The sequence below is a fragment of the Pagrus pagrus genome, assembly GCF_965226575.1.
Source record: "Pagrus pagrus genome assembly, chromosome: 11".
Lineage (NCBI taxonomy): Eukaryota > Metazoa > Chordata > Actinopteri > Spariformes > Sparidae > Pagrus > Pagrus pagrus.
The window spans coordinates 25,516,410-25,537,356 of NC_140195.1; the positions used below are offsets into that span (position 1 = coordinate 25,516,410).

Consider the following 20,947-nt stretch of genomic DNA (forward strand, 5'->3'; position numbering starts at 1 on the left):
TCACACTTCAGTTCACACATGAAATTGCATGGCAATCAATCCAATAGATACAGTCTGGACCAAAGTGATGGACCAACATTAATATTCCCCAGAGCCAGTCCTTTAGCATGGCTAAAACCTATACACTCAGTGACAAAACAGCTACTTGAATTTGAAGGTTATCAAAAGCAAGACACTGCACAGTTTACACTGTATTGGTGCCAGATTATTCAACTGAATAAACAATAATTTGCATTAAAATCTTGATTATCCCTTTTAAACAAGCTATAGTGCACAGCACTGAAGATACAGTAGCAGCCACCCACCTCAACTGTTTACAAATATGGCCACAAACTGTCAGCAAGTATGTTTGAGTTGTGACCATCTGAAGCAGAGGTCAGAGTGCTTGCCTGGCGATTGCCAAATCATTTCTGACATCAGGACACATTGAATTATTAAAGATGCTGTTACAAGAGGTGAATACTGCCACTCCTTATATTCCCCTACCCTTCCAAGAGTGCACAGATGGTCCTTTTCATCATCTGAGGTGTCCACAGAAGGAGCTTATATGTGTCTATATGTGGGCGTGAGATAAACTAACACATGTGTCAGCCACCAGGCTGTAATTGGCCTATTTGTGCGCCCTGCCCTTAACTGTGAAATTTCCTCTTCCACTGGCCCCCTGCTGTGGCGCTGTCCCACTTACAAATTCCTGCTGGACTCCTGTCAGATATTCAACTGAATAATCACTATCAAATCTCTGATGGCAAGAACATACATCTGCGCTGTGGCGGCACACCGGTGAGAGCAATCTCTTCATCTGTCAAGTCACAGTTAGTCATCACCGGATCAAGAGAGCCGCGTCTTTGATTAGAAAAAATCAATGTGTACACTGCGGAGGCTTTTCTCTGTGGGCTCATAGTGTATTGAAAAGAACCATATCTGACAAAGACATCTACAGCAGCAAAATATATCTCCGCCCGGACTCTTTTGTTGCACTCTATCATATAACACAGTTGGAAAGAACTGCCAGGAAGTCAAAAGCAGGCATCTGCCTCAGCTAATCTCAAGAAAACACGACTCTTAGGTCAAGGTTTTCTAAGTGTCTCCGGTGATTTTCCCTCTTTTTGTCATCAAATATGATATGTTGGCATTGCTGGGGAAAAGTAAAAAGATCGAGGACGTCAGTAAAAACACCTCAAGCAAATGCATCCGTCTCAATAGATGGCCAGCCTTGGCACTGAGCTGTGCTGACGTCTAAAAGCTGTAAAGGAGACTAGCAGCACACAGAGGTTGTGGAGAAAGACAAGTCTTTGCCTGTGTGGAAGATGTTACGTGAAGAAACGACTTCAGGTGAGGGTCAGGGGTGTTCAAAAGAGAAAGGATGGCGGTAAGATAAAAGGGTGGGGGGATTGGAGATGATTTTCTCCTGGGAGACGGGCAGGGAGGAGATTGAAGAGTGTCCAGGTCCCTATGACTCACCGGCACTTCCTCAAGACTGGACGTAGCTCACATACAAATAACTGATCTGCTAAAACACATGCAGCACTGCTCACGCACACTGTATACGCTGGTGAGAAAACCTCAACACACATATCTCTCTTTCCCTCACACACACACACACACACACAAACACACACACATGCACAGACAGACAAAAAGTTGACAGTTTTTCATGGAATAAAGTAAAGAAGAGACAGAAAACGGGAACAGGGAGAAAAGCAAATAAGTGGGAGGGAAAGAGAGAACGCAAAGATAGAAATGTGTGTGTGTGTGTGAGTGAGAGAGAGAAGGAGAGAGAGAGAGAGAGAGGGAGATGAGATGAGGAGGCGGAGAGATGAGAGACGAGGGAGGGAGTAATGTAGACAGGGAGGGCGGAGAAGAGAAGGATAAGCCACACTTGGATGAAGGATTCCAGTGGAGCGAGGAGGGACTTTTAAGTGTTTGGTCAACTAAACTACATACTGACGCCCAGACTGGACAGGAGAACAACTGAGGAGATGGACAGATGGGACCAAGAGGGACACCGGGCCCGCGGCTGACATGGACTGACATGACCTCTCCATCTGGCTGTTTAACCTAGTCTGAACCTCCTGAAGACTCACTGTTACAGGACAGATGACTGAAATCCAGCAGAGGGGGGTTCATTCATAGAGTTGGATACTACTAAGGACTAAGGGCGCGATGGATTTATACAAATGTTTAAGCTTACTTTTCTTCAGTCTCTGTCCACAAGGTAAATTATTTCCCTTTCTGTCACTTTCAGCTGCTTCAGCTCTCAATTTATCTCTCAACATAAGGGAGTGTGTGAAAATGATTAGGGAGAGGGGGACAAAAAGATGGGGCATCAGATAATTGTTCAATCATGGCTTGGGAAGGTCTCTCAACTTTTACTCATCAAAAATGATAATTTTTCAAAAAATTGTTCTGGAGCGAATATATAAATGGTGCTCAAGTCAATCAACATGAACAAAGTTCATGCCTGGGCAAGTCAGGGGCTGTGGGAAGTTTATGGCATTTGGTTATTTTTCTCTGTTTTGTTATATTTGCCATTTATGTATAATTTAGAGATATTGAGAGGAGGATGAAATGCTGCTGGGTCTTTATGGTGATCACATCCATGTGCTCTTTGGAAACTCCAGCTGCTTATTCCATCCTATGAAGGGTTTATTGCATGGGTGGAGTATAGTCTTGGTTAAAAAATATGAAATGCAAGTCTGTCTTCACAAACAATCCGAGACACACTGTAGGATTTGTGCAAAATAAAAATGTCTTTATTTGACATGGCCTAATTAGAGTTGAGAGGTATGACCCTAAAATGATATCACAATATTTTTAGGTCAAATCGCAATACATGACATGTATCTCGATATTTTGATTCATTACCTCAATAACATTATTGCGACAATATTGTAGGGATGACTACTGGTAATTTCACAATGTATTAACACAATGAGATTTTTGATTAATAATTAGTGGTCAAAGGCAAGTAGTAAAACAAGTAGAACAGTCTGGTAAGTTCAGAAAATTACATCACTTTTAATGTAATGTAGCCACTTATGCCATATCACGATATAATTATATTCAAAACCTAAGATGATGTATTGTCTCATATCAGGATAACGATATATATCATATATATTGCCCAGCCCTAGGCGATATGTCAATAAAATGACCAATGTGTTGCCAACAAAGGTCTTTATCAGGGTCATTGTCAGCCGTAGCTTACACTCCTACTAGAATGTGTTTCACCAATGAGTTGAGTGGGAAGGGGATTCTCCTTCATTGTGCACGCCTGTTGGTCAAAAACAAGGAAATGATACATCATAGAAGGACAAAAGAAGGAGTCGGGGAGTGAAGGATTGAGGGGAGGGTGTTGCAGTTATTTTCTAAGTGAGGGAACCAGCCCAAAGAAAATATTTAGAAAGGCAATGAAGGTCTTACTTATTAAAAATAATGTACAATAATTTCCATACAGTCTCTAATGAAATCCCAGTCCCATTATTCATTAGAAAGACTAAAGTGTTTTTCTCAAGATGAATATCACAATCATGACAAAACATAACCTTCACACAATAAAATGCTGTCTTCCTGTTTAGTTTTCATTGAATAAAGAGGTAAAAACTCCACAGTTGCTTAGTGACCTGGTAACGATCCTCCTCTGCCTGGTTCAGAAGCAGGTCTCGCTTGTATAAAAAGTGATATTTGCTGCTCATGCAGTATTAGCTTATGAGAGTACATTGATCAAATGAGGACAGAACTGGGTCCAGAAGCTCTGACATGTGCGGATAACTAAGTGGGATTGAACCTTGTGGCTTGTGCTCTACAACACTGAAAGCATCAGCAAATAAAGATTACCAGAAATTATATTGTTGTAGCAAATTTTATTAACTTTTTCTGGATGATGCACATAACTGATCTTGTTTGATTTTAAATGGCTGCATCAATAAATCATGAGAGCATAAATCTTGAAGGAGAATGTCATGATATAAGGTATATTCTCACAAAAAGGAAAAGGAAGTTAGAATTTCCTCCATCCGAAGTGAATAGTCACATTGCAGCCTGTACCGGTGCTATTCATAGAGTCCTGTAAGACACACTGTACAGAAGTAAACTCATCCAACAGTGTGTTGCCAGCACACATTACTGCTCTGACCCACACATTGTCAATGTCAGGACACCCTGCGAGCTCCCCCATCTAAACCCATTAGTTGCAAGGCTGCTTTAGAATCTACTCGGGCGTTCCTCTTTATTTAATATCAGCTGCATTCAACAGATATCACTCTGAGCTGATGTGATCAAACAATGCTCCCCGCGTCTGTTTCTCTCATCTGACAAACGCAGAGACGTCTCAAGGTTGTTGGACGTCTGGACATGTCAAACAGATTCAGTTGCACAGGAAGAGAAGACATGGGGGGAAAATAAGAAACTATATCCATTTAATAAGATATTGATCCCGAGCCTTTAAAAATTGAGGATGCCTGTTTTCAGGCAACCAAAGGACAGCCCATCAGCTTTGATTGAGTGGGTAGGAGGACCCGAGAGGAAGGCCGGCAGCATGACAACGACACCTGTGTCCCTGTTGAAAGAATACAAGTTAGAACAGCAGGGTGTCTTTGTCCAAGATATATGGACAGATAGATCCCTCCTGTACAAACAATATCACAGCAAGAAATAAATTATACAATTCTCCACACACAAGAAAGACATTGAAACGCGCATCACTGCCAGCCATAATCCAATATCAATAAGGCTGGTGAAACCAAACCACAGCCTAGGATGTATTGCTGTGCCACTGAATTACCTGCACAGATGGACAATGTCCAGAAGAGATAAATTGAATATGACAGAGGATTGGAACACAAAGGACATTGTACTGTACGAGCCTCGGGACGGTCCTCGTCTCTTTAATTGTTCCCAGACCTCGTTAGGTCATCCTGTGCTATGTGAGCTGATTGTAAAGGGGCTGCGTGTGATTGAGCTGCTCCATTAGAGCGGCCGTGGCCAAGAGACACTGAGGCAGAGGGAGACCAAGAGGAGAGGATGCTGAGAGGAGAGGAGGCGAGGAAAGGATGAGACGTCTCGACAGATCGCTCCATCAGCACGTCTGCTCGGAGACACAACAGATGTCCTCAGATTCAGATTCATCCTTCCTCTTTTTCCGTCTCTCATCTCCTGCTCCTCCCCCTCCCCTCTATGTTTGTCTCATCACTCAGCTACAGTCTCATGTAACCATACGCCACCTGTATAATAGAGGTCACCCTTCTTTTAGATTACACTCTGTATCTACAACAGTGGATTCTATATGGCGGCATGGCTACATCCACAATATCTATTATAGACAAATGTATTGTAGACACTAAATAATATATTTAATATTAACATCATGCATTTGAAATCACGGTTTTGTTTTTCAAACAAACAATCCAAACTGGTTATAAGTTTATAGAACAGCACTTGCAAAGTCTGCTCAAGATGATCACAAAGGAGCAGCAATATTAACTGATGCATGTGCAACTACAGTATGTGTACTCTTGAGCAAAGATCTAAATGTGTTGTTTTAAACTACAAAAAAGACAATAAAGTTCCACTGTGCAGGATTTAGTGGCATCTAGCAGTGAGGTTGCAGATGTTTAACCAACTAAACACCCCTCGTCTCACCCTCCCCTCTGGCGGCTAAAAAAGTGAACAATGTGAAAGGCCTTCTCTAGAGCCAGTGTTTGGTTTGACCCTTATGGACCACTATAGAACCATGGCAGTGAAACTTGGCAGGATCCTCTGAGAATATGAAAAGCTCATTCTAGACTAGTTTCAGGTTATTATACACATTTTTTATTATACAAAAACATGATTATCAATATTAGGTATATTTCATTTCTGCCAATAGATCACCCTAAATCTTACACTGGACCTTTAAATGACACATAACAGCCACGTCATTGGTCTCAGCTTTCTTTATGTGTCTAATCTCGTCTTCTCTCCCCTCAGCTTTTTCACAGGTTGGACCTCGCGCTCACGCTGAAGAGAGGCTGCTCCATGATCTATTTGTAAATTACAATAAGCTCTCCCGGCCGGTGGAAAACACTACAGACACAGTGCTAGTTCACTTTGGACTGTCTATTGCCCAGCTTATTGATGTGGTGAGTAAAACCTCACAGCCAACACTGGATTTCACTGTTAAAGAAATAGTATGTAAGAATTCTGCATTAAAATGTTCTAAAATGACTGGACCTTTTAGCAGAACTGTGTACTTATATTATCCCAAATGTCTCCAACAATGTTTAAATCCACACATTTTCTCAAAGTAACAGTATTTCATGAACAAAACTTTAAAACATTATTTTGTCTTTGAATATTTGTGCCCTAGTTCGGTCGGATACATTTTTTTTTATCAGCAATGGTGGTTGTTTAATGTTCACGACCAGTGAAGTGAGTTTGAACACGGGATCATTTGTGTTTATTCGCTTTACTTAAGTGATTGTTTTATTCCCCCCGAACAGCCACGTTACGTAACAGTAGAGAAGCTGTAACGAGCAACAGGAAACACTGAGGGTGTGTGTGTCTGTGTGTTTCATTTCAGGTCAACTCTCTCTAAACTCAGCACTCACCAGAGACTCCAGTTCTCTGTCTTCCATTACCCTTTCCTCTTTGCAATGCTGTACATTTATTTGATACATTTTCCCTCCAGCAGTCAACATTACAATACATAAACATCCGACAATGGAGTCCATGCAGATTGCTGTACCAGTCAGTTTTTAAACAGGAGTGAAGATAAATCCACTTTTTAAACCAAAAAGTTAGAAAGTAATCTCTAAGCTCTCCTCCCATCATGAATGGCTCCTGATCAGAGCAGAATCAATGTAACTCTGGGTGTTTATTCCTCCAGAAGGTCTGACTCTGCACCCAACTCTCTCCTCCAGAGCTGGCCGGCTCTGAGCAGCTGCCAGGGCAATGCCCTCCCGCTCAGCCCTGCCCGTCCCACAAAACACTCAGCAAATGTCTTTTGTATTGCTTTGATGGAGAGACCCCTAGTGGCAGAAATTACATATTGTGTGTTTAAAGTCCAACTAGCATTAAACAGCAGTTCTTTGGTCTGCTACAGCATAGATATCTGCTTTGAAATTCATTTGTCCAAATTGCTCTATTTTCAACCATATTTGCATAAAGCAGGAATGTCACAGGCAGATGCTTACACTGACCAGACAGCACCCTGCTAAACAACACAAGACCCAAAGAATACCCAGATTAGCTTTCCTGCTAAAATATCCTCCTTATATAACTTACAAACATGAACACATGTCTTGCCTCACCAAACAAACCCTCACCAGAGGAAAGAGCACTGCTAACATCTGTTTGCAGACTTGATAGCTAATAAGCTGGTCATCTGCAGCATGTTAAACAGCTTGTAAACTTATTTGCAAAATATCACTTCAGTCAGTTTAAGTGCTGGTGTCTTCCTTTTCGAATGCTATGATGGTGTTTGTGCGATGCGTTTCTTTAAAGGATACATTCTCACTTGTTCTCTTTCTGTCTTATGTGTTATATTCATTATGATCATATCAATAGCAACCAGCTCAAAGCTACACCAGACAAGAGAGATAATTTTAAATATACAGATCACTTATCAGCGGAAATTAAACCACAACAGAAGAGATTGAATTATTTTCCCAAATTAAATTCACTTGTCAAGTATGCTAACACTGGCAATAAATATTCAAAACTGTCTCCTAAACAGCAACCCAGACGCAGCTGGTGTATCTTGTCTCTATGGTGTCTTTGCATGACAGACCCTCCGGAGTTTTAAACGCACGTGAATTTTGCACAAATGATGTTGCAGTGTGTTTCTGTTAATTAAGGCAAAACCATTTTATAACACCTAACTGACATTTGGAGCCATGCAAAGTTGCCTGGTGCAGCTTTAAGACTGAGTATGTGCAGTACCTGCATGGCTGTGGGGGTGATTCACCAGGTTTATGACACACAATTAGGTGACAGTGCTTGCACCACATGCCTACTAGTGGGAGTCAGCTCAGGGTGAAGTTTTCTCCTCCTGCAGAGTATTTTCACTGACTGCTGTGTCTTAGATGTTTCTGAGAAAGAGCTGGAGGAAGCAGCTTACCAGCAGTGGCAGCAAAGCAACATATATTGTACAGTGGGGATGTCTCTGCACAAACCTCTGGCTAATATTTTTTTCCTGTATTATTTCACAACTAATCTGTCTTCATAAATAGAGGGTATTTATTTTGATTTAGTCTCTAACAGATTCATGAGTGCATGTAGCAGCTTTGGAAATAAACGAATAGAAAATGAGAGTCCAGATTGTCATACAGTTCATTTGAAAGATGAATGTCAGAATAATTTTCTCTTCTGTTTACATGAAATAAGGATGAGAAAAACCAGATGATGACAACAAATGTCTGGGTCAAGCAAGTATGTGATGATGAGAGACAAATTCATGCTCAAGATACAGTCTAATACACAGCTACAGAATATGAATATGATTAATGTTTTCCCACAGGAATGGAATGATTACAAACTCCGCTGGAACCCGGAGGACTATGAAAATGTCACCTCCATCCGTATTCCCTCAGAGCTCATCTGGAGGCCTGACATCGTCCTCTACAACAAGTGAGTATCTACCCCATGAAGAGATTCCTGGATCGAGGCAAAAATAATCTGAGCAACTAATGTTCATATTTTCATGGTTTAATTCCAACAGATGGTATGACTGGAGGGAAAACGCAAAGATTCTGTTGTTGTGCCAAACATCTTGTCGCTTGCCAATGTCATAAAGTAATTTAGTTAAAATAAATGTGAACAGGGTCAGACTTAATGGATGGGGTTACAAACATTGAACAATGCAATGCATTAGGCCTGGAATTAGAAGATTAAATGTAATTGGATGTGTTTCAAGTGGCCTCAGATAAAATGCATCCACAAGTGTGTGAGGGCCTCAGGTTGACCTGTATTTATCTGACTCTACATAAGGAACATCAGCTATATGGAAAACTGTATCAGAAACAGGCAACTGAAACATGAGGGTTCAATATGTGGTGGATGAATCACCATCATGAAAATATACAGCAGGATGGAGACGGATAACTTTCTTAAGCAACGCTTTACTGTTCTCCACATTAATAATAATAATAATAATAGTAATAATAATAATAATGATAATAATAATAATAATAATAATACAATCTATTTATAAGCACCTTTCAAGTCACCCAAGGACACTTTACAAAGCATCTTTACATTTGATCAGCTTCTCAACCACAACACTTCCTCGTTCCGACTCGCATGTGACTGAACTAGCCAATCAGAAGCTAGCGGGATTTAGACTGAGGTCAACGTGATTCAACAGATTATTATTACTGTTTGTAAAGACCCAGATGTAAATATCCAAATATATAAACTTCATATATCTAAATTTCATAACAACTATGTGAACAGAAGTGTGAATATGTAGCTGTGTAAACACTGCAAATGTATTTTTAGCAAATTAACTCATATCTGAGTTATGAATAAACTTTTAGGATAGGTTCACCCAAAAGTTCAATGTCAATCATTATTTACCCGTGCCAATGGAAAGTTGTGTGAAGTTTGTAGTTCGCAAAACATTTCTGGACCGTCACAGCAAAACAGCGTTGAAGCATTCTCCTAAACCACTGAAGTAGGTGGGGAAACAAAACAAAACAAAAAACATAAAATGGCTCAAGACAGCGGCATAATTAAAGTCTCCAGAATCCCTTTAAAAATGGTGTACATAAAATTTTTTCAAATTAATTTAGGATCTTGGGGCTTCTGGAAACGTTTAAAACGATTTCCCATACTTAAGTTATTTGGGTGAATGCTCAACAGTGTTTTTGCTGTGAAGCTCCAAAAATCTTTTGTGGATTAAGAAACTTAACCCAAATTTCAGTTGGCATGGGGTGAGCAGAAATATCTGAGGCTCAGTCATTTATTTGAAATAACTAATAAGGCAAGGCATGGCAACTTTATTTGTAAAGCACATTTATTGCACAGGCTATTTTAAACGTTTTTACATAAGACACTGACTAAAACAACAAATGACATGATATAAATAAAATTGCCCTCAAAAAGAAAAAAATAGATCAGAGATGTTTTTGTTGCCATGAGCAGCAGAGTTCAAAGTAGATGTCTGATTTCTGAACCTCTTGGAGATACTACAGATTTGAACATGAATTCTTTCATCATTGCTATATTGTTGTGCTGGAAATAGGTTGACTTTGTTACTGTCTTGACGTAACCTTTACATTTATGTTTGAATCTATGACTACAACAAAATATTTGATTCACAGCCGGCATCTCTTTGCTGGGTCAAAACACAGGCTTACATTCAGGAACAAGAAAGGAACCCAGAGGGCTCTGGCAGGTAGACGTTCTGAACAGTACAGGCAGAACAGGATGAAGCAACATAAACTGGATCAATCAAGGGTGAAGACTAGATGACATAAAAGGATTAAAACAAAGATTAATCAGATTATAGAGGCAGGAGATGAAAGAGAGGAGGAAGGGGCAGTTTGTGCCATGTCAGTGTTCAGTGATTAGAGTTATGTATTTATATAACTCTTTACATTTATCTGTAGGAAATGTTGGCACATCCAATCTTTTATTTGCTTGGTGATACATGTAAATGTGAGTGTCATCAATATACATACATAAACAAATATTACATCTTTTTGAGCGAATGCAAAATTTGAGCGAATGCAAGCATGTAGAGGGGAGTAGAAAGATTTAAAAAGTAAACAGATTTAAATCATAGTAAATAATTACCCAAATATGTTTTTGTATTGTATTTGTATATTACATATATTACATTTTGTATGCATTGTATTGCACTATTAGCCTCTAGCTTGTAGTTTTTAGAAGTCGTTGGATGTGATAAAAACTGCTGTATTTATGATATTCCATTCACTTGACTTCAGATGTTTGTCATCTAAAAGTTTTGCTGGGCGACAGAATAAAAATTTTGAAATGCAACTTCTAACTAGGGAAATAAAAATGTAAAGTATACCTACTTTGAGAAATGATTCCTCCTTTCTTCCCTTTTCTTTTTGTGCAGCGCTGATGGCGACTTCGCTGTAACTCACCTTACGAAGGCGCACCTGTTCTATGACGGTCGTATAAAGTGGATGCCGCCGGCCATTTACAAGTCTTCATGCAGCATAGATGTCACCTTTTTCCCTTTTGACCAGCAGAGCTGCAAAATGAAGTTTGGCTCGTGGACCTATGACCGTGCGAAGATCGATCTGATCAGCATGGCCGGCGATGTGGACCAGATGGACTACTGGGAGAGTGGAGAGTGGGTCATTGTCAATGCAGTGGGCAAGTACAATACCAAAAAGTACGAGTGCTGCACGGAGATCTACGCAGACATCACTTACTACTTTATCATTCGGAGGCTGCCGTTATTCTACACCATTAACCTTATCATCCCCTGTCTGCTGATCTCCTGTTTGACTGTGCTCGTGTTTTATTTGCCTTCGCAATGTGGAGAGAAGATCACCTTGTGTATCTCGGTGTTACTGTCCCTAACAGTATTCCTCCTGCTGATCACAGAGATTATACCGTCCACATCGCTGGTGATTCCACTGATTGGTGAATACCTGCTCTTCACCATGGTCTTTGTCACGCTCTCTATCATAATTACTGTCTTTGTGTTAAATGTGCATCATCGATCACCACAAACCCATGGCATGCCTCACTGGGTGAGGAGAGTATTCTTGGATATGGTTCCTAGAGTCCTCTTCATGAAGCGTCCACCAGGCACAGCCAAGGATAACTGCAAGAAGCTCATTGAGATGATGCACCGTCCTACCACCATATCTGCAACAGGAAACTCCCAGGCCTTTTGGTCAGGGTTAGAGACAGGGTTGAGACAGATGGGCCAGATAGAGAACACACACCCAAAGACTCCATCTGACAGTCCAAGTATCCTTGTCTGCTCACCTTCTCCACCCTCTTCCCCTCTTGAGGACGGCAGTGTGGAAGAGCATTCTCTAAAGGCCAGCATCTTCTGCCAGTCCCCATCCGGCCAGTACTCAGTTCTCTCAGAGAAACAATCCTTACGTGGACAAAACTCTGCTGCCTCATCTTCTTCCCAATTATCCTTACCCCCAACTTTACCACTGGGGCCACTTTGCAGCCTATCCAGGGAAGAACCCAATACACTTGCCCCGAATGGCCGCTCCCTCAGTGTAGAGCAAATGTTTGACCAACAGAAGGAGCTTCCTCAGCGAGATGGGCATCGATGTCGCTCCCACAGCTTCCAGTACTGCTGTCTGCATGATGAAGGGACCACAGGGCTGCTGAAGAAACAAGCCTCTACAGATCACATAGCAGAAACCCTCACAGCAGCGTCTACTAAAGATGCAAGTACCCAACAGACCACCGTGGTTCAAACTATTTCCCCGGCTATGCAACGGGCCATAGAGGGAGTTCAGTACATTGCTGATCATCTCAGGGCAGAGGATGCAGATTTTTCGGTGAGTTGACAGAAATTATCTTAAAGTAACTGTTTCTAAATGTTTAGAGCTAATACTTGAAATTCTCACAGCGCTCAGCATAACTTAAAATGGCTTACATGAGTTGGTCAGATTCGATTGATAATGTTGGATACATGGACAATCCAAACTTTACCATATGCAACAGGGCTGTCACCTTTCATTTGAAATTTGAGCCACTGTTTTCTTATTGGAAGAATAAGAAAACGATTAAATCCAATTAAGTCATAATTGATATTTAAGTGTTTTTGTCTTGCACTATATCTCACCTAACCACCAGTACAAGGTACAAGTATGTTTTGAGGGTTATTTTAATGACAATTTGTAACTTCCTGGAAAACAACAAAACAATATTACATGTAATGACTCATCCTGCACTGCGGGGTGTATGCTAATTTTGCCTCCAATAAACACTTCCTTAATGCTCTATGCCTATAATGCTGCTATTGATATATAAAAAGAATGAAGCTGAGTGTTTTCTGGGAACCGGCCTAATGGATTACTGTACAAAAACACAACTTTATAAATGTATTGACTGAATTCGGGTGAAACTGGATTATGTTTCATGGATAAGTATTTTCTGCTGTCTTCCAGATGCTCTGCCTCAAGTCTGGACAGATAGCTTTAGGCTGCTTGTTGCTAAAGTAACTTCTTAATAATGCTAACCAGCCAACCCCTCAGAGAATGCCGAAGGCCAGCTACAGTACCAAGGAGGTTTAATACGTTTTCTGATGGACTTACTCAGCTAACCTTGTTGTGTAAGAAATTGCCAGCTCTTGCTAAATGTAGTTAACTAGTTTGTGGTCCTTTTTTCCGACCTAGCCCTGGGGTGCCAAGAGCCAGCACCAGCAAGAAACAGCCTCAGTACTGTATTATTTGTCGTCTAGCTAGCCTCCATCTTCTTGGAGGCTGTTATTTTATTATATATTATACCAAAAAAAGTTTAACTGATTCAGCTCCTCGTGCTTATTTACCATTGGACTGTTTTGAGTGACATTTCATATCAACAGTGACTTCTGGTCACAACTAAAGACTGTTGGTCTTTAAATCGGAAACCGCTAAAGGGTGAAAAGCTTTTACGTATCCATTACTGATTCAGTGTTATTTGTTGAGGTGCTGTGAAAATGAAATCAAATTGTCTTTGTGAAATGGGAGGAGAAGTTTAAAAACGTGTACAATTGTAATACAGTCAGTGGCTGAAGTTATTTCATTCATGGACACAAGTCATTGTCAGAACCACAATGCACCTTCTATCTCCAGCCAGAAAAGGCCTGTCTTTGGAACAATGGGACCTCGGTAATTTGACCTTGAATTTTTCATAAGAGAGACAAGCAAGGATTGACTGACATTTAGGAGATAGCTGCCTCATAATGGGAAAATCAGCCATTCGAGAGAAATCAATCAAGGGTGAAAACTGACAGCTGGTAAAAAGAGAGGTTGTGTGGTGTGAAATTCAAAATGTCCCTCTCTGCTCTTTCTCTTCCCTGCCAGGTAAAGGAAGACTGGAAGTATGTGGCAATGGTCATTGACAGAATATTCCTCTGGATGTTTGTTCTGGTGTGTATACTGGGATCTGTTGGACTCTTTCTTCCTCCTTGGCTGGCTGGAATGATCTAGAAACTCCACGAACACTGGCATGAAGACACGCCGTCTCATATTGTAAAATAAGAATGGTTTATCATTTATCTTTTTATTTCCTACTTTTCAAAGGAACTACAAGTCACACTCCTTGCTCTTGCCCCAGGTTATCAAAAGGTTATGGATGGAGAACCGAGATTAAATATCTATCACTGATTCCAGTGGGTATATAAATTCTTTATGAGGGCAAAAGGCCAACAGCAAAAATATCCTTCTGCACCACTCCATTTTGACATTGAGCTGTATGGCTCAAGCTGTCACCTTCATAAAAAACAGAGAAAAATAGACCTATTTACAACCGCAGAAAACAGCACAGAAAGACCATCAGATAATTATAAGAGTGTAAAAGATTTGGTTTAAATCTCAAGTTTAACATTCCTAATAAAGATGTCAATGTTTCTTTGACAATAGCACAGTTGGCAGTGCAGTGAACTCACCAAATATTCATAAAATATTCATGTGCAACATGGTTTGTCAATATTCAGTGCTGGGAAGGAGTTGAGTGTGTGTGTTCAGGTGTTTTTGCAATGGCCACTGCTTTGGTCAGCACACATATATCTCTGTTATTTTCTAATCCTAGCTGTTAAATAAACACATTTACTCAATATTTCTTTCAGCCATTCTATTTGTTACCTCTGGAGCACTTTGGTGTTAACTGGGAGTAATTTAATGTCACTCTCTGTTCCCCTCAATCCCAGCCAACTAAAAAGGCAAGGGCACATTTGATTTTTTCTACTGCCTGATAAATTGGTAGAATAATAGGGAAATAATTTGCCCTGATTTAATTTTATATTTTGTCAAGCATGATTTTTAAAGCCCATTATCTTCATTTTAGCGATCGATATTTATAGTTAAAGATGAATATTAATAAGAAACTGCCACATTAATTTAGCTGACATTAGTTTTCTTATTTAAGTAAAAAAAACAACCTGTTTCTACACCTCATTTTACACTGAGTGCCGTACAGTTAGATCTGACAGGAGATGTAATTGCTTTTATATTGCAAAACAAAAAAAGAGAGCTGCTCTTGATGGACAAAATGAATTGAAGGTTTCTTGCGGTAGCAGATATTAGAAGTGTGAAAGGCTGATAATGAAGTCACTTCTGTTTATCCTCCTCTCTAAAAACATAAAAGAAAAGCATCCAGAGTGATGTCAGTGAAGAAAAGCCACAGTTTATTAGTATTAGGCACCAATTATACTAAGGAATCACACATTTTGATGTTAAAAGATGTGGGATTCTTATTACCATACAAAAAGAAGTATTAATTATTATAAATGAGACGATAAATGAGATAACATTAATCCCTCCAACTTTTTAATATCACATACTCTTAACTTTGATACCGACATGTCTTTGCTTTTCTTGATAAACTCACTAATGATGAGACCATTAGTTTTGTACAAAGCTTTCACAACTATTAAGCAAAGGTTAATTATGTTTTAAGATTGATTAAAACAACTTGGCAGAGGACAATGAGCAGCATGTAGTGTGAAACACTGGATATAAGGTCTATGTAAGGATTTCCACCACTTTGGTCCCAATTAAAACATTTCATATTTCCACGTTTTAGGACTCATTCCTGCGGCACTCTATAGGCTGCTATAATAAACATAGCAGGCTGTAGCTTAAAGAAGAGGAAATGGTAAGCAACATGAAAAAATTAATATAGTTTATCTGACTAATATCATAAAAGTTGTATACTGTCACAGACTGGATAATCAGACTTTGCATCTGATGATGCTCGAATATTATTTCTCTTCACTGATCCATCTGTTTTCTGCCGGTGAAGAGGCGTCACATTCAGGGAACACCGTTTTCCAGTATTGTTTCCCTCTCTGTGGTCTCTGTGGTTGCTATGGTTGCACAGCGAGCCGTGGCAGGAAGTTGAAAAAGTTGAACCATTATAAACTCTGAATACAGCGGCACAGAGCTCTGAGAGAGTGGCAGCCTCTCCTTGCCACTGCGCTGCCACATGGCCTCAGCAGCACGTCTGTCACCATGTTTGCACTGACAACAATAGACCGAGCGGCGGCAACTGCTCACTGTCTGTAAACACCTTTGGTATTGTTGCATTTCCAGCACAAAATCAGGTACTGTTCAAAAAGTTGTTGCTCTGGTATTGTAATACCTGACAAACACATTCTACACTTCTTCTACCCTGATCAGGTTATAAAACTGTTTTAATTAACAGACCTTGCTGAACAGGTTGAAAAGGGGATCACAGCAGTCATGTTTAAGTACTTGGGTGAAACCTGTCAGGATACTGAGGCAGTAAGAACTTTTGACAATGGGGCCAAGGAAGTGGATCATTTATGTCCTTCAACAATAGATACAGGAGACAGGGGCGCCCCCCGAAGGTTTTCATTGTGGGGGGCCATAATGAAAATCATAGGCTGGCCGAGAGGTGAGATGGGGTGGGGTTGTGGACAGGTCAAAGCAACTGGCTTGCTATGCATTTATTATTTTTTTAATCTCATTTCAGCAGCAAATAAATAGCACCTAAATAGTACCTAAAATGTCAGATACAAGCATATTATGAATATGCAACTCAGGAGGGAGGGGGGACAGTCACAAAGGGGGCTGGGCGGTCACAATGGAGGGGATGGGCACTTGCAAGTTGGAGTGCCAGTGGGTTGGCCAACAGTTTTATCAGGGAGGTCATAGGGGGGCGTCGCTAACAAGAGATACTATACTGTAGCTGGGAGCACTAACTTTGGAAGTAATGTTGTCATTAGCCTAAATAATTATGATATAGATACAACAATCAGTGGAGCAGCTGATTGTGCATGACAGCATAACACTCAGTTGACAATGGCAATGGTGAACTACACCTTTTAAGTGTATAAAATATTTTCATAATTCCACAATTTACTTTAATTTTTGTTCAAAAGTTCCTTAAGTTTAGCAGCTTTTCATTTAGTTATTGTAATAATTTTATTGCAGTTTTTTTTTCTTTATTCAAATTGGATTTCTTTGTCTTTGTGCCAAATTCACCTGTGTCCGTGTCTTGAATTTCTAATTTCTAATTTTTCTTTTTTTCCTATTCTTATGCCTCAAGATGAAGCCTTCATTGATTTCCTTGTCTCATTTTTCTGTTTTCATCAATTTTATGTGTAATAAAATAAAGGGTTGAATAAGGTGTTTAATTATTTCACAAAGTCACTCTGAATTCTTTTCAAAAGCTAAAGTTTTGGCCTTGGAATACTAAATCAAAATTAAGCTTTAATTGAACGAGATGAACACTGTAATAGAATAAATAATGAATACAGTGACTCACGTATCATTGAATAGAAAGAGAATGAAACAGTTTAACTGAATGAAAGACTGATGAAACATGAGCATTGCTTGGCTGACACCTGCAAATGACTCCCAGTGGATAATCAGATTTTAAGTTTTTAAGTATATGTATTGTAGTCATAATGCAGCATGACTGCTTTACAGCACCTGAGGAACACAGCTGACATCCAGTCATTTGTTGAGCTTCTCTGAATTGTTTATGTCTCCACCAAAAACAAAAAAGTATGAAATCACTGTATACAGCATGTCATCAACTCTTTACTACTCTATTTTAGTTCCCGTACACATCCTACTGCTCCACCTGAGTAAAACCTCCGATTTGATTAAATTTGAAAGCATGTAATGTTACACCTGAATGCCCAAAGTGATGACCTCAGTGTTGACCTCAGCCAACAAACGATTGTATTTCCACTGGCTCAGCAGAAGACCAACCATTGATCATCGTGTAAAAACACAGGCAGGAGAAAATGGCAATTAAGCACAATATGGAAACACAGCACTTTAAACAAGGTGAAGTGCGTGCAGTGCTGCGTATTTACTCATTGATTCCAGCACATAATCAGACGAAGAAAGGCCGGATCATAGTCTGAAATACAAAGTAGCACTTCAATGTGTCTCCAAATGAGTAAAAAAAAAACAGAGCTTTAGAAAGCTTAAATTACTCTTTTGTCTGTATGCAAAGATTCATATATGAACGGATATTAATTTCCATTTGTCCTTCCAGTTTCCCCTGGAAACACAGTACTGCAGTATGTTTTCTATTGAATTCTGAAATGAAGCGGGGATGGTCTTAATGAAACTACATGCTAATTTTGATTTAATGATAAGCCTATCCAGCAGGGATTCTAAATGCTAATTTCAGTATTAAATACTTGTACAATGGCAAAATCAGACTGTAGCGCGCCATAAAGATTCTCTGTATTGACCACAGCGGCAAAGCAATGCAAAATGCCACACAAGTACAAAAATGTATTAATTACAACTAAATGTCATGCTATTAAATTTACCTTGATGAAAAAATGACCTTCAGTGCTAATCTCAATTAAGTGATTGTCTTTGCAGACACATATGCCAGGGCTGTGATAATTAATTCAGACAAGGAGAGATGTTTAATTTAATAACCAGATGATGAATCTGATGTAATGCTGTTAGCTGCTTCCTGATAAGCAGCCTCCTGGTATATATATATATATATATATATATATATAGAAACACCTGATAAAGTACTCTATATCTCCAGGACCACACTTTGCCATGATGACACAAAAAAACACACACACACACACACACACACACACACACACACACACACACACACACACACACACACACAAGACTCACAAGGGGAAAACAATACCAGCTGCACTGTTGTGGCTGGTAATTAAAAAGTTAACCTTTCCAACATAACCCCATGACCTCACACAGGGCTTAGCAGCCCTATACCCTTCGTAAAGCCCGGCAAATTACACAGAGGCTGCCTCCTGATCGTGTCGAAAGGTGACAATGTTTACAACTTGGATAAGTAGATACCGTGGAACTATCCTTCTTGTCACAATAGACAAAACAAACAAAAGGGAGTGAATTGGGGGAAAAGCAATTAGGTAAACTTGAGCATGATGTGCTCGCCTGCAGTGCATACCCATCCTCGTTTATCCATCTTGGGCAGCACATCTCTTGGTCTGTGTGTGTCTTGCTCTGAGCCACTTCCAGGTGTGTTCTGTGATTTTGTGCCTGACAAAAGTGAGTTTATTACGTTTGACAGACGCCATCGTGCAAGGTTTTTTAGAAACTGCAACATGAGAAAAATGCCTGCTAGGCTTGCAAACATGCCTTTGTATGTGTGTTCACAAAATGAAATGTGCACTTTCCAGCAGCAACCTCTGTAGGGACCAATCCAAACAATTGTGGGCATGATGGCATTCCTCATATAGGCACAGTGATTGATGACTGGCAATGATTATCTAGTGTCTCAGTAAAAGTTTAGTTACAACTCCAGAATAAGAACAAGTACTACATGTATTCTGATCAATCGCCTCCAGTGATGTCACTCAGTGGCTAAGTTGCATCGTGGGTAATGTAGGCGGCAGGATTCAAACAGGAAGAAGAATACGTGGAATAAAAAAGGTGATATCTCCGGTTATGCTTTTATCAGTTTTGATGATTTGTTTTCAAACTTAAACTTAAAATTGAACCTAAAAAAACATAAAGTTGCAGCATAAAGAAATGTTAAGTTTCAGCATTTCTGTGGTTTGTAGAAACGTACATTGCCAACATTTATTCTGTTCATTGGCTTGCGATTAGCTTAGCATACGGCTTAGCAATATGGATTTTTCAGTGAACAACTACCATCAAATATTTAGCCAAGCCATTATATCATTGCATTATATATCGGAAAATGTATGTAGGAAATCTGTGGGAGCCAATTTGAATAGGCCAGATGCAGCTGATAAAATTGTTATCTGTAATGTACAGGTGCTGTGCTTCAGTTTGTCTACTAATCACCAGGCAGCAGAGCCAAAGCTCTACAATGTCTCATTTTTGTTAGTATTCACTTATCTTGATTTTATAGAGAATATTCTGTCCAGCAAGTTTTGTTTGTTCGCACTTTATTCTATTCCGTGGAGGTCTACTTATTCTCACACCAACAGATGAAGCAAACTGTTCAGGAAGAACTCTAGTGGGAGCACTGGGGTGTCAGGTGTGAATGTCTGGCAGTGGCAAATGGTTTACATGGCTCATGGGTCAGGTAGAAGCACAATTTTGCTTAGGACCCGAGAGAAGTCAGGGCTGGCTCTGACCCCACAAAAAGTAGTTCAACAGACAGAGAACAGAAATAAAAATTCAAGCTGGAGGGTCTTCTGGGGTTAAGGCTGGAGGTTTGAAGCCCAGCTCTGGGGCTTAAAGATCAACCAGGGCAGGTGCACGGGCCTGTGATGCTTGCCAGCGGCTCCACAGGCACTTTTACAATCTCTGTTAGTTGGCGAACATCACTGGGGGAAAAAGAGGAACATTCAGATGATGATGACCTGACCAATCTGATCTGTGTGTGATAGTAGATAACAGACTCTGTTCTTATTTATTTCCACATAATGTGTGCAAAACAGTTATTATGAATTTCTTATCCTGAGGGGCAGCTAAGGAAAGTAAATTGGCTGCTGCTGGGGCAACTTTAGTGCTGCCTTGTGCATGTCCTTCTATAATAGAGCAGATCTGGACAACACTGTCTGATACTCCCACATGGGGGACAGATCATGTCTCTGTGAAAAGGGCAAAAACAACCGTAAACACAAAGATCAATATCACACAAAAGCATAACAAATCCAATACATCACAGGCCCAGTATAATATCTAATGCCTCCTTCTTTCACTTGCTTTTAAAAAAAAGGCAAACGCTAGCCAGAATAAGATCTTAAGACACCACGCGGTGGTGCTCATGCCACTTTTGTCCACAGGGGCCGCCAGAATCAACAAGAAATGAAAGTTCCTTGTAGCAGCTTTGAGTA

The 20,947-nt window shown here is 40.0% G+C and overlaps 1 protein-coding gene across 1 annotated transcript; it reads left to right on the top strand.

Moving 5' to 3' along the window:
• The first annotated feature begins 1,908 nt into the window (after positions 1–1,908).
• On the top strand, positions 1,909–16,681 carry LOC311264978 (neuronal acetylcholine receptor subunit alpha-4-like). Its single transcript, XM_084366246.1, has 6 exons — positions 1,909–2,215; positions 5,968–6,119; positions 8,365–8,409; positions 8,498–8,607; positions 11,066–12,488; positions 13,998–16,681. The coding sequence occupies exons 1-6, from the start codon at positions 2,164–2,166 to the stop codon at positions 14,121–14,123; spliced, it is 1,908 nt and encodes a 635-aa protein (XP_084222372.1). The 5' UTR covers positions 1,909–2,163; the 3' UTR covers positions 14,124–16,681.
• Positions 16,682–20,947: the final 4,266 nt, after the last annotated feature.

Excerpts from the sequence above, each read along its gene's own strand:
- LOC311264978 (XM_084366246.1), top strand. The coding sequence starts at position 2,164 with ATGGATTTATACAAATGTTTAAGCTTACTTTTCTTCAGTCTCTGTCCA. Across the intron at positions 6,120-8,364 it reads TTGCCCAGCTTATTGATGTG|GATGAGAAAAACCAGATGAT; the intron begins GTGAGTAAAACC and ends ACATGAAATAAG. Across the intron at positions 8,410-8,497 it reads CAAATGTCTGGGTCAAGCAA|GAATGGAATGATTACAAACT; the intron begins GTATGTGATGAT and ends GTTTTCCCACAG.